This window comes from Ciona intestinalis, chromosome 3, assembly GCF_000224145.3.
Source record: "Ciona intestinalis chromosome 3, KH, whole genome shotgun sequence".
NCBI lineage: Eukaryota > Metazoa > Chordata > Ascidiacea > Phlebobranchia > Cionidae > Ciona > Ciona intestinalis.
The window spans coordinates 2775224-2788836 of record NC_020168.2 but is presented as its reverse complement, the minus strand read 5'-3'; the positions used below and the strand labels follow the sequence as shown (position 1 = coordinate 2788836).

Genomic DNA, 13613 nt, shown 5'->3' with positions numbered 1-13613 from the left:
AGATGTTGTATTTGTAATTTTTCTGTCAGATTTTGTTTATCTTCAACACATTACGCGACTAAATCCAACAGTTTTGTGGAACCGCGATAACTACTTCTCGTCTTAGACTCCTGTAGTTGTTTCTAACACACTTTGCTTGCTAAACTATATATATATATGACTTTATCGATTATTTATAAAAATGTGTGTTTTCATATATCTAGTATTCATAAATAGATAAGACTTATATTTTCTATACGGTAAAGGGTTAAGTTTATGTTACAGTTGCGAAATTTAATATTTTTCCAGTTGCAGTCTGGAAATGGAGTGCAAATTGCTATAATTTTAACATAATACAGAACATATCCAAAAATTAATTAATTTGATGCGGAAATAAAAAAATGAATGAATGAATGTAACTTAATTTATCCTCGCGTGGCAGGAAAACGACTGTCGTTATCACACGGGTTTAACACCTCGTGCCAGCTAACAAGTTACCAAGTATGTTACCCTGTGGGTGATTATCTTTTTTTTTATAATTTGGACAAGAATTATACGTGTTGACTCTGTAAGTGTAAACTAAAAGGATAATCAATAAATGTTCTTTTTTGGCGGGTTAATATTAAAAAGAAGTCGCGGACGCCTTATAATGTAAGCGAAGCATAACGATTCATTGTGATTTTTATAGGGAGAAGAATAATACATTTGTTCATGAACTTGTTGTGCAGTACAAATTCAATGTGTGGTATTTAAATATATAGGTGAAAGTAATTTCTCATTTAATTTTTAGAACCCTGCGACTGTGCACTGTATATACAGATTGTTATGTAAATGCGTATATCACCATGGTTTTGTCAAAAGTTAATCGAATGATTTTGAGTTTGTTTATATGCTATCTTCTTTTTAATGTGGTACAAAGCAAGCAGTTCAATTCTGGGAGTGGGACCATCAACCATGATGTTATGTGGGACCCACGACAAAACGTAGGGTAAGTCGATTTCTAATTGAGTTTTAAATTAATCTTGAAATATTTAATAGCCATTAAGCAAATGTCCTCTCTGTTTACCATTGCATGATGATACATGTTTTTGGCTAAAACACTAAAAGTGTAGCCATTTAGGTTGCTATAGAGACCCGATTGGTTTTCTACTATTCAAGTTTCAGTTATACTGCTATAATACCTGGTTAAAAATTGAATCAAGCGATTAGTGCTTCTAGTTTTAGAAAGCTGTTTGGGTTGGCCATGTTTAGACTTAATGTTGTAAGTTTGTTTTTCGGTTGCATTAAATAACGTGTGCAATTTTGTGGTGTGATAAATCAGCATACAAATACCGATTTAAAATTGCCTATAGCTTATATAGTGGGGTGGGGGAAGATGGGACACCTTTAGCACATAATATCTAAATATCCTGATCGAGTTTTAAACAATTAACAACGGTCTAAGGGAGTCGTGAAGGCACAGTTTTATAATTCTTTGAATTTTCTTTGTTTACTATCAAATTGGAAGGAAAAATAGAATGAACAGGTGTCCCAGCAACTCAAATGTGGAATGAATTAAAAAAATTACAAGCTATAGTCCAATTTACTAGTAAACAAAGAACTTTTAAAGAATTATTATACCGTATCCCCACAACTTCCATAGACCGTTGTTAATTGTTTATAACACAATCATGATACTTGAATATTATGTAATTTTCCCCGCCCTACTATTTATTAGATCCTTGCGAGTCATTTTTTATATTTTGTGCCAATTAACCCTTTTTTGTCTTTTTTAGATTCACCCCCGGAAACGAATATTCCATCGAGGTTCATATGAGAGACTACATGAATATTCACTGCCCTATGTATGATGCAGATAACGAAGCTAAGCTTAGTTTCATCATCTACAATGTTAGCGAGCAATCATATAACAGTTGCTTAATTGGAGGTGGTTATATATGAAATCCATTTGTTTATTTTTTGCTTTTTTAATAATAATTTTCGAAACAACTTAAAAAGTATATATAGTAGGGTGGGAAAGATGAGACACCTGACCCCACAGTACTATAGATCATTGGCGCATAAACCTATCAAATAATTTAGTCAAGTTTTGTAAGTGGTTCTCAGATGGACTATCTAAAATGATTGCCACGTTGCAGACTAACATAACATGTTTATATGCAGAAAGTGAAAAGGTGATTTTAAAATGCAACAATCCCTTCCACTCGCGGAAATTGACGTTTAGGTTTCAGAGACAGAAGACTTTGAATGTTGTATTTCAGCCTAATCAAGATTACTACTTTATGGGTAAGCTGTTGATACGTATATCTTAAATAATTACAGGCTTTTAAACTTACTAAAACTTTAAATCATTTGTATGGTGTGAATAGACAAGGTATATATAGTAGGGTGAGGGGGGGGGGGAGATACTTTTGGAAGGTGTCTCATGGATACTTTTGGAAAGTGTCCCATGGATACTTTTGGAAGGTGTCCCATCTTTCCCAACCCTCCTATATGTACTGTAGGGAAACACGTTTTAAACAATTAACAGTGTTCTTTTAAAGTCGATGGGCTACATTTATATAATTCTGTTTATGCTCTTTTGCCCTTTGTTTACTATCAAATGGGACAAGAAATAAGAATAAAAGCATTTCCCATTTTTCCCACCCTACTACATTGTCCAAAGTAGCTTTAAATTGCGCTTACAAATATGTTCTATTTTTCGCAATAATTTCGCTTTAAGGTAATGAGGACCTAATTTTACGCAGCGTTCAAAAAAGGCGTAGTCGAAACTTGCGAAACGGCAATGAAAATGACAATTCATGTTTTACCAAAAAACAAGTCCAAGTAAATTGCCTGGCCATAGTGATGTCGATGTTGAAATATTTTGAAGATGCTGTTCTGCATGAAATGCTGTTGTACGATAACAAATAAAATATCACCAGGGCACACCTGTTTTAAATGCACCTTATTTATTTCATGATTAAGTGTGAGTGAATTTTAATTGCACTTTGGGACGTAGAAATCGTTTGAAAGCTGCTAGTTATGTTGGTCGTGCTACAGTCAAGCCGATGCCAGTGTTTTTTTAAATAAAACTGCATACTTTGCATTTCGTTTCCCTCCCATTGGGACCATTGGAATTTCGCAGCCGACTTTATTCTTTTATCAACGAGGACGAAACCTATTTTCTGTTTGTTTGTTTGTATTCCCAGTTGGCCAACAGAGATTATGAGCAGTAAATTTATTTCCGATGGTCGGTTTTATTTGGGAAGCTTCAGTAGTTTGCCCTTAATTAGATGAGGTTTATGTTTTTCGCTGCAGTGTCCAAAACTGACGCAATACAGATGTTCAAATACGGTTTTTAAATACGTACAGGGTAAATGCAGTAGATAGGAATTCGTTGCTTGTGGTATAGTCCTACAGTTTGTGCTTGTGGTAGTCGTACATTTTGTGTTTAGGACAAGAATTAGGTTTGAACCTCCGGAAGCAAAATAGAAGTTATTAATATTTATGAAAAACCTATAAATACGACAGACGTACATCGTACATCGAGCTTTGGTTTATGTTCAATGTGGTTTAAAACATGACATTATGTAGTGCTTGTTTTGCATATACATTCAAACACTGTGTAGTGAGGCTTAGGGTCGCTAACATTGGCTTAAATCCATGCGGTCGGCTTAATGCTTGCTGTTACTACTGATGCAAATATATACACTGCTGGAAGCGGAGGCGGAACGGTTGGCTGACTTGGTTTATTTTCAACACACTATACGTGACTGAGATAAATAACCCTGTGTAAAAGCGGTAATTAATTCACGTCCAAGAAAACCAGTGTCTAATTATACTCCTGTGGAGGTTCGTGCAGCCACATGGCTTGTTAACTGTCGTCGGGTTCGCTTTGGGCATGTGGGCGGTTTGAACAGCGATGAAAGAAGTGTTTTTGAGCAGGAGCGTGGAGGGCGAAAAGTGTCGGCTGCATATGGTACATCGCTGATTGCTCAACGCCACTGCTGGCTTTGCTAAGAAGGCGGCTGCTGTGGCAATGTATTGCAATGCACAACAGTTTACAGATTGCAGCTTATTTTGCTAACAGGGCAATCGAGCAAAAACTGGTCTAATTTTAAAAGGAAGCAAAACAAAAGAACGCAATCGTTAATTTGATACGGAAATGAGGAATTACACGGCGGTACTATAAAGTATCCCGCTAGGATCTCTTGTGTTCTTGTTATAGAGTTGCTAGCTGTAAAACAATACGATTTGACCCGCCGCGAAGCTCGCCTTTCAAATCGATGTTACTTATTGTTGTTTGGTTTTCTTCGTTCGCGACCTCTAGGTCATGATGTAAACAAAGTAAAGCATAGCAGTTTAACATTATACGACGACGCTGAGTCCGACGAATAAAGCTAGAATAGGCAAGCTTACATTTAATGCTGTTACTTCCAACGAGAAAGACCGCCGAGTAAAGAAAGGGTGTGGGAGAGGGTAAAAGAAAAAGTCGCGCATATACTTGTGGATTTGCCAACAGCGTGACGAACATCGTCGACGTCCGACGACGCTAAGCCAGAATTAATAGTCGCTAATCTGCGAGTGTCTACTCTTGTCTGTTTAGATCCGAGCACGCGTTAGTAACTTGTTATTGCTGTATTTTAAATGAAAAATAACAGCGCAGCTTGTGTGGCTCGTTTGTTGGCTGCTGTTAAATATCGTCTGCTTTATCAACTGCAGTTTGCTATGAAGCATAGCAGTAACCTTGGGCGATTGTGTCGACACAAACGCGATTAAGATAAGATCTCAGTGTAGCGCACAGTACAGTGCACTGTTTGAGTAGTAGTCGGTTAGAGTGTAAAATATTATGTATTATAATGGCTTTAATTAAAAACCTAATTGTACATTTATTCATTTTTAATAAAGTAGGATTGTAGTATAATAATGAGAAGCAGATCAACAGATTTATAGCCTGCAGAATACGTTCAGCATTTAAGTCTATAGGATTGTGGTTTATAGAATGTCAGATTACGATGTTGCATATTCAAACAAATATGATAAACCTAATTTCCTTGCAGATTGTATGTAAATGCGTATATCACCATGCCTTTGTCAAAAGTTAATCGAATGATTTTAAGTTTGTTTATGTGCTATCTTCTCTTTGATGGGGTACGAAGCAAGCGGTTTAATTCGGGGACCATCACCCATGAGGTTATGTGGGATCCACGAGAAAACGGAGGGTAAGTCGATTTCTAATTGGATTTTAGATTAATCTAAACACTTGAAACATTCAAGTGGCGTTTAAACGTCATCATACGATATGGTGGCGTTTACGTCGTCAAACGCTATACATGATTGAGTGCGCTTATGAATGACTTCGGTATTTTCCATATCGTGTCGGACATTGACCAAAGGAAAGTTGTTACACGTCCTGTGTGGTTGAATTCGACACAGAAAACACACAGTTTATCATGTATTATTCGATTTCCAATGTTGTTGTTGGAATGACGGAGGGATCCGCTGTGATAACAGAAGTCGCCTAATCGCAAATGGCATTTCCAACCCAAGGGCCTGACTACTGAGTATTCGAGCTATGCTTTCCGCTTGAGCACTTTACCGTCAGTATAACTTATGACTCATCCTCCTCTTACCAGAACTTGGCCGGTGCTGACGTATGTTGATGCGTTGGTATTTCGCTTGCGTTGTTTTTGCTTTAACTTGAACATCTAAGTTATTTTGCCCATCGGGGCTCTTAGCTTGTCTTCTGAGTCTGCCGATGCGTGACGCTTTTCGGTGATTCACTTTACCGTTCATTGAGCATATTTACCAAGGTTTAATCCCGTGTCCGTGATAAGACAACAGTGTTGTAATCTTCTTTGTGTTAATTGTATTCACCGTCTTGCGATATAGCTATAAGAAAAAAATGAGCCCGCCAAGAATATGTTTCTGCTTAACTAATCGTGAATAAACATTAAGGGAAAGAGGGCTTGGTATTACACGCAAATACCGTGTAGTTACACCAAGTGTAGCTTGGTTACCGAATTTTCGTTGATACCTCCGAGCCTAATTAAGCTTCGTGGGTTGTGCGTATGTGTACAAGCAAAATATCGCTGTATCCCACACATTAACTTATTCGTGGGTCGCCTAAACCGCCCGAAATGCCTAAGGTGTATAAATGCGCATTCAGATTAAATTTATGATAAAAAAGAGAACATAACTTTCAACAGCGGCTGTCCCCAGCACCCTATAATTTGGACAACGAGCACAATCGACAATGGTGGCTCGGAAACAATGTAAATATTACAAGAATACAGTTCCGCATCATTCTTATATTGTATCGTAGTCTATACTATACACTATGTTTATAACTTGCGTGTGCCGCTTGTTTTTTGTGTTCGAAATTATCGGCTTAGACTCTGTCGGGCGGGCCGGCAATTTTAGTCTTAAGGTTGTACAGAAATGTTGTTGAGACACTTTATTAACCGAAGCTGGGTTTGCAGCATAAAAGACATCCACAAAAACAGTCTAGAAAAGCTCCTGTAATATACAGACACTGGGTATAAATTATTAACGATAATGTTCGACGAAAATCCACCGCACATCAATTAGAGTTACATCATGTTTGTTCTCACATCAGAAATCGAAATAAGATAAATAAGTTCCATCATTTCTTTTGCATTAGGGTTTGATAAATCCTGGTGATAAATTCGGGCTGTCAAACGATTCTTACGAGTAAAACCAGACTATAGTTATTACCAAATACGGGCGCGTATACGGCTGCCTTGTCCCAACATGTTCGTTCAATATAATTTCTCGCCTTATTTGCCTTGCATCACTCAGTAAACCGTCCTTATTCTATCTGCAAACTTTATACAGTCATGGCGTATTTGCTTTTGCTCCATATTGGCCTAGTTAAACCTCGTATACTTTTATTAAAAAGGTCAAAACAAGTATAACTGAATTGCGAAAATTGAACAGATCAAGTATATCCCGTTTAACTGCAAACCCAATGCAGCTTTTTCTTTAAGTTTGTATGAACATTGCTCGTTTATAATTGTTAACCCAGTGGCGTGATGTGGGTAAACTTTGTCATATGGTTTGGGTTTGCCATGGGGTTAGTCTAATCCATTCACCCGAACTCATAAGGCACAATGACGGTTTTGTGCTAAAGCTGTGAGGGCAGTTTGCGTGTGACACTCTTTTGTGTACGAGATCTGGTGAAATTAAAGTCAACAATACGCAGTGCTATCTCCCGGCAACGTTGAGATAGTGTTTGTGAAAATTTTATTGTGATAAACCAGACAAAGAGCCCACCCCGCCAGTATAAAGAATATTGTGGCAAAGTGGGCCATATTTGTCGAAAGAAGAATTTTTAGCTACAACTTCGATTGATCCACGACTTCAATTTAATTACCGGCCGCAACAAAACATCGTTCGTTGTCTCGTGACTGTTCGATTTGGCGGTCTTGCTCTAAAAGGGAGACCCCACGCTCCAAATATACGAAGTGGCTTTATGATCCTATTCCGCTTCCTAAATCCATAACACTGAGCTCCATACAAATCCAAAGCTGGGATGCGTTCCCTGTGGGCGGTGGCTGCCCCACCTGCGAAAACTGCGTGTGGTCCTTGTCACGTATTTTGTATCATCCAAGCGTGATCTTTCATTATCCGTATTTACGTCAGCTAGCGTATGTGTAATTTTGAACAGCTCGCTTGTTTGCAGAGCATTCGGTCGCTACAAGTAAGTTCAATATTTTCACTAATGAATTAACTGGTGACGTAATGGTGCGGGTAATTAACCTTCGTTGTGGGTTTGGCCGTCTCGTGATGCAAACTTTGACCGGTTAGGCTTCGCCCCCGCACCCAGCGACGCTCCTATACCGTTGCAATAGCCTGTTGAGGTTCAACGACACGCATTGGTGCTTCTACTACCGTCACGTTTTGTAGATTTAAGGCGAAAACCACCGACTCGGTGGAAGAACCACTCAAGTCAAGGTCGGGCAGCAATTATAACGGTGCCGAACAAACTAGCTATTGAAGGTAAACGACCGAGCTCTTATCTTTGAAGCAGTTTTCTTGGTTAGCGACCTGTGGTGTGAACGTATTCATTTTCTAAGTTTTGGTGATGGTGTGATTTTTGTTCCCGCCTCGTCGTTTTCTTGATTATTGCAGCATTGAAACTTGGCGGACCGTTACGCCATGCTATATATATATATATACATATATATATATGTATAGTGGAGCCGATGCTTGAAATCGTAGTGTTCTTTAACCGCTGATCTGCTAATTGGCACCATTTAGAAATAACATAGATTTACGGGCGGCGTCTGCACGGTCGTACCATCCCGGGACGGCACGGTGTCGCTAACTACCAGTTAGCAGAGTGGAGTTGACCACTAGCATTGTTTCTGGATACGTCTTTGTCCCAGGCGTGAATTCCCCGATGTTGCGGCCAGGTCTTTAGCATGTTTTTGCATTTTTGGTCGCGTGTGCTACCATGATACGTCATCATATGGGCCACGCTTTTGTATTTCTTGTTCACCAGCTATTTCCCTGGCCATTAAAGACGAAATAGGCGTGTGTTAATTAAGACTTTTTTTAGTTACGTCACAGATCTAAAATATGAATTTAGGTCCCAATTAATGTCGTATTTGAACCTCGTGTGGCAATTAACACCTTATATAGGTGCATTTAAATAAATGTGCGAAGTTGTCGCATTTAGTGTGAAATGGGCGTCATATAAATAGGCCGACGATCATCATGAAGTGATTAACTCTCATTGTCATCTGTTATTTTAAATTCAACCAGACGTCACACATCTGCTGCATGATCGAGTGCTGCAGATTATCTTTATAGGTTTACAAACTTTATCCAAATAATCGTGTGACTCGGGGGTTATGTTTCTGTGGTTTTGACCAAAATTAAAAAAAAAGTCAGCTGGCGATTTTGATTGTCAAATTTCGTGCGTAGGGTGAGATAGGTAAATTTGTAGTACAACCCTGTTCCAATAAGTCTGCTTATGGAACATTATGTCATCGCAAATTACATCATCTCGAATCAACATTAGGCTGAATCAACACCCACGCCCACGTCACTACGGGTTTGAGACGTGTATATATATTGATCAACTTAAAAATAAGTTGTCGATATAAAAGCACGGAAGGCTTTTGTGGGCAGGTACTATACTACCGCCACCCACTTCGACGGCAACAATACCACGACACGGTCGATTACTGTTGACGCCGACATGACAGACTCATTAAGAGGATTTGAAACCTCTCGTTGGCTGCCGAGTGTTCTCAGAAGGATTGCTTACAAAAGCAAGGGGTCGCCTGCTGGTAGCTCCTGCACTTGAGGGTATTCAACATTACATGTACCACGCCTCAAGCACTACTTACAACGTTACACGCCGTCGCCCTTTTCTCTTAGTGAGTTGACACTCGTAAGGTGATGATCTTTTTACGACCGACTCCAAGTCGGGACAACATTTGCCAAGAACTAACTAGCAAAGGAAACGGTCGTCGCCTACGATAGCGGAACAGATCGATTACTATAGATCATAAAACAAAACGATCTTGTTTTGCTCGCGTTGTCCAAACAAGTTTATTTCGAGTCTTTTGACGTCACGTGCGACTGTACGGTCCCGATTTCCCCACACAACAGTCTTCAATACGGATCACATCAACAGTATCTTGTGTCATATTTCATTTATGCTGTGTTTACAACGTAACCATAGGAGTTCATGATCAAAAAAGAGAACAGGTCGCCGTTCTTGCAAGCTTTAGCAAACAATAGGTTAATGTTTCACTCGCTTTCATTGCTCGGACAACGAAGCAGCTTACCCTTTGTTCGTAATCGTTTCTCAAATAACCGCCAAGCCCGCTCAATAGCAAAGAGAGTGTTTTTGCTTTTTCCACCCTGCGGCGTTCCCTCTGAATCACACAACTCTTAAATCGATGTTGTCTCATTGCGGTTTAGCAAGCTCAATTTGGCTTCGAGGAAAGAGCATTACGCGTAAAGCCCATAAAATCAAACTCTGGTCTGGTTTTCGTCAAGTAGAGTCATCGATTACTTTGGGTAATATACTGCTCTATTTAAGACCTGACGTGATGTTTGTCTTGGGTCTTATTGGAAACTCCCAAATCTCCCCTAGTTACCCTATAGTAAAGCACCAGCACAATGGCCATTTAACTCACACGAACTTTGAATCGGTTTGTCGCTTGCTTTTCTCATCTGTGGTTTTCTAATAAGCTTTCTACATGTGGCAGCGGTTTACATGTAACTGTTTTTACGCGTAATCTGTTGTCCCAACACCGTAATAGGAAACGTGGCAGCATAAAAACCGCAACAGGGTGCTCTTCATAAAGCCCGGAAGATTATAAGTGAAGAGAAGCGACCCGTAACGGAACTGTAATAGTCCGAAACAAATAGTGTGGTGCCAGATATGAAATCTGCAGTGTATTCGACAAATAAGAGATAAGAAAAGTGCTTAAATTTGGCCGAGTTTTATAAACAGTACCGCTCCGTGGAAAAGACAATTCTCTTTAATTTGTATCCTATGGTTTTGGTTTTATTGATTTTTTTGCTACTGCAGAATAAGTAAAGTATTTTTTTTTCAGGTTTGCTTTCGGAAACGAGTTCAGCATTGAGGTTCATATGCGAGACTACATGAATATTCACTGCCCTCAGTATGATCAAGATGATAAAGCTAAGCTTAGTTTCATCATCTACAATGTCAGCGAACAATCATACAACAGTTGCTCTCTCACTGGTGAGTTCTAATGGTATAATAAATGCTCAAAAATGTAAAGTACCTTGCTAATGTACCGAAGCATGCGTCGTACATGTTGAGAAAAAAAACTTTTCGTTGTTCTTGGCTGATATCCAGTATTTTTGCCGTTTGGCTGAGCGAAGTTAGTGAAAACATGTCCTTTTAGTTTTGCTCGCCATGTTATTAACAGCCCACCCTTTTGGATAACAACCTTTATAGTAGAGTACTGTGTTGTTTGCTGTATGCCTTTGAATAGATGAATGACACAACACTTAGCATAAAAGCCATGCGACTGTACGTGAAAGAAAGTGTATATATAATTACGTACTGTGTGTGGTGCCTAAATAGCCCATAATATAACCTTGAATGGTCGTCACCTTGGATACAACTTGGTAACAAACAACATAAACTTAAATGCAGATATGAAAACTGCGATTTTTAAGTGTGACAATCCAGTTAAAGGACGCAAGCTCACCACCAAGTTTCAACGAAGAAGTCCAAACCCACTGGGATTCGTATATCAACCAAATAAAGATTATTTCTTTATGGGTAAGTTGATACAAATTAAATATATTAAAAAAAACAAATTCAATTGATGTTAAGAAGTGGTCCATGTAATATTCTAAAAGGCAGCAAGTTTTAATCTTTTGCTGATTTGCAGCATTCAAAAAAGATGAACCTCAGAATTGCAAATCAGCGATGAAAATGAAAGTTCATGTTCTGCCGAAAAGACTGCACGAACACGACCGGAAACCAGTGACTGCAGGTACAACACGGTCGTCAACGCCAAGGACACTTTCGTCAACCACTACTACTACAACAATAGCAACAACAACAACAACAACACCTCGAACAAGTCAGAAACCCCATATACCAAGACAGAGCTCGACAAGAAATACTCCGCCCACAAAGACGCTCAAACGTAAGAATTTGGTTGTTTAATATCTAACAACGTTTATTATATAAAATCAACCATGACCTACTTGGTGCATTAATGTATAGTTTCGGAAAATATAGTCACAGTCGGGTGAACTGTGGTACTGCAGATTTTGTTAATAATATAAGCAAATTCAGGATAAGGTATGAACATTGTTTTAGCTGGAGCATTTGACATTAAAAGTTTATTTTGTTTTCAGCTGGATATGTCCGGGGCGACGGTGAAGGTGACGGCCCGGGTGGCGGGGTCGGTAGAATTACTTGCGCCACCACGTGGATGTTAGTTGCGTTAGTGCTGACTGTTCTGTTACAAAACTGAAGCCCAATGCAACTCCATTATACGTTCTTGCACGTTACTGAAAGAAAAGTCGAAGGTAGTTCGCCATGTGCCAACTCTAGCTGAGAGAGACCGAAGGACAAATGATACGAGACATAGCTTTTTATAAACCGGTTGTGCGCTGGCCGTACAATTTAAGGTGTAAACAGGCATATACAAGGTGATACATACGATGGTATCGTCGCTTTGAGTATGACAATGTGCCTGCTCTTTTTTTAAGTCACTGTGATTGTTTGTATGTTGTATGTTTTGTGATTATGTTGTTATTATTATACGATCGAAGGTGCTGAATTAACTGTCCCCCGCTTTTGACTAATACCACAAATTTTATAAAAAAAGGGCTGCTTTTTTTCGACACTCGCCAACTCAAACAAAATGGCCGATTCAAAACCCTCAAAAAACGTATCATTTTCGCACCAGGTTTCCTTTTGTTATAGACGTAAGTGCTGATCAGTACCAAGAAACTCCTTTTCAAGCGTTTTGCGTATTGAATTTGGTTCTAAACAATATTTAGATTTTCGCTACGCTGTTATATTAGTAATTTTTCTTTTGACTCACATTTTCAAGTTTTTGTTTGATTTCAATAAATTAACACTGCAAACTGTTTGTTATACTTGCCAAAGTCATCTTAACATATACTCTTGACTTTACAATTAAAGGTAGTAGATTCTTTGTAATTTTCCTCTCAAGTTTATTTACTATTCTATTCGTATCAGTAAACTTACCGGAGATAGTGTACAGCTTCGCATGGGCTTCAATAACGGTTGTCTCAGCCTATATTAAGTCTTTCGTGTTTGTTGATCGACAGACTTACGGTAAGCTGCGATATTTATCAGCGAGTGTGGCGAAAGCTTCGTTCCGATTAAAGATGAGTCCGTGGATAAAGGGAAAGTTGTGTTTACCATACCACCAGTCGTGTTGGATTATTGTATATGCCGACTTGGAAAAAAACTTCGTGGAAATAAATACTGAGCTGAAAAACCACGTACGACCAAAGATCATAGACGAAGATAGGCGCAGACAGCAGACATTGTTTGATTATACTTAAACGGCCACAACTCAACAACCCAAAAGTGGATTTTGCAGAAACCAATGAAAAACCCAACCTGAGAGCTAAAAACACAATTTCTACTCTCAACCCTTAAATTATCGAAACTCTGGTGGAAAGCTCAAACTTCTTTTGGTTAAACACAACCCCCTGAAGCACCTATAAGTACACCCAAAAAACATACAAAGTTGACAGGTTATTGCGTGTGGATACGGCGAAGATAAGCTTTAAATCAGCTGTCAAAACCTGTGTACCGTCACAACAGTTTAATACGTCATAGGTGTGTTGTGTTTTTCGACCAAAGGTTATAATCACTGGTACTTATATTGTATTTTTAAGGAAGTAAGCGACCGTCCGTGGTTCTTTATTTGTATCCATATACAATATCTCATTAGCGACAAAGCAAACTTTCCGTGTGCGTATTACAACCGCATTTGTGTATCGGATCTTTCTACCAAATAAACTTTTGTGTTTACTGCTCGAACTCTAGCTTTTGTAGTCCCTGTTTTGAGCATGTTTAATACTTAATTCAATGTGAACGACATGGTAAACATTGTACAGCCGGATAGTAAACCAGC

General features: G+C 38.8%; 2 protein-coding genes across 2 annotated transcripts; both read left to right on the top strand.

Moving 5' to 3' along the window:
- The first annotated feature begins 661 nt into the window (after positions 1 to 661).
- On the top strand, positions 662 to 2924 carry LOC100179976 (ephrin-A1-like). The gene is made up of 4 exons (XM_002121831.4): positions 662 to 967; positions 1755 to 1906; positions 2143 to 2265; positions 2727 to 2924. Exons 1-4 carry the CDS (start codon positions 825 to 827, stop codon positions 2807 to 2809), a joined length of 501 nt encoding a protein of 166 aa, XP_002121867.1. The 5' UTR covers positions 662 to 824; the 3' UTR covers positions 2810 to 2924.
- Positions 2925 to 5033: 2109 nt separating this feature from the next.
- Positions 5034 to 12585, top strand: ephrina-b (ephrin). Its single transcript, NM_001078481.1, is given in 5 exon segments — positions 5034 to 5183; positions 10563 to 10714; positions 11135 to 11263; positions 11376 to 11636; positions 11851 to 12585. Coding segments are annotated over 5 exon segments (798 nt in total). The 5' UTR covers positions 5034 to 5046; the 3' UTR covers positions 11970 to 12585.
- Positions 12586 to 13613: the final 1028 nt, after the last annotated feature.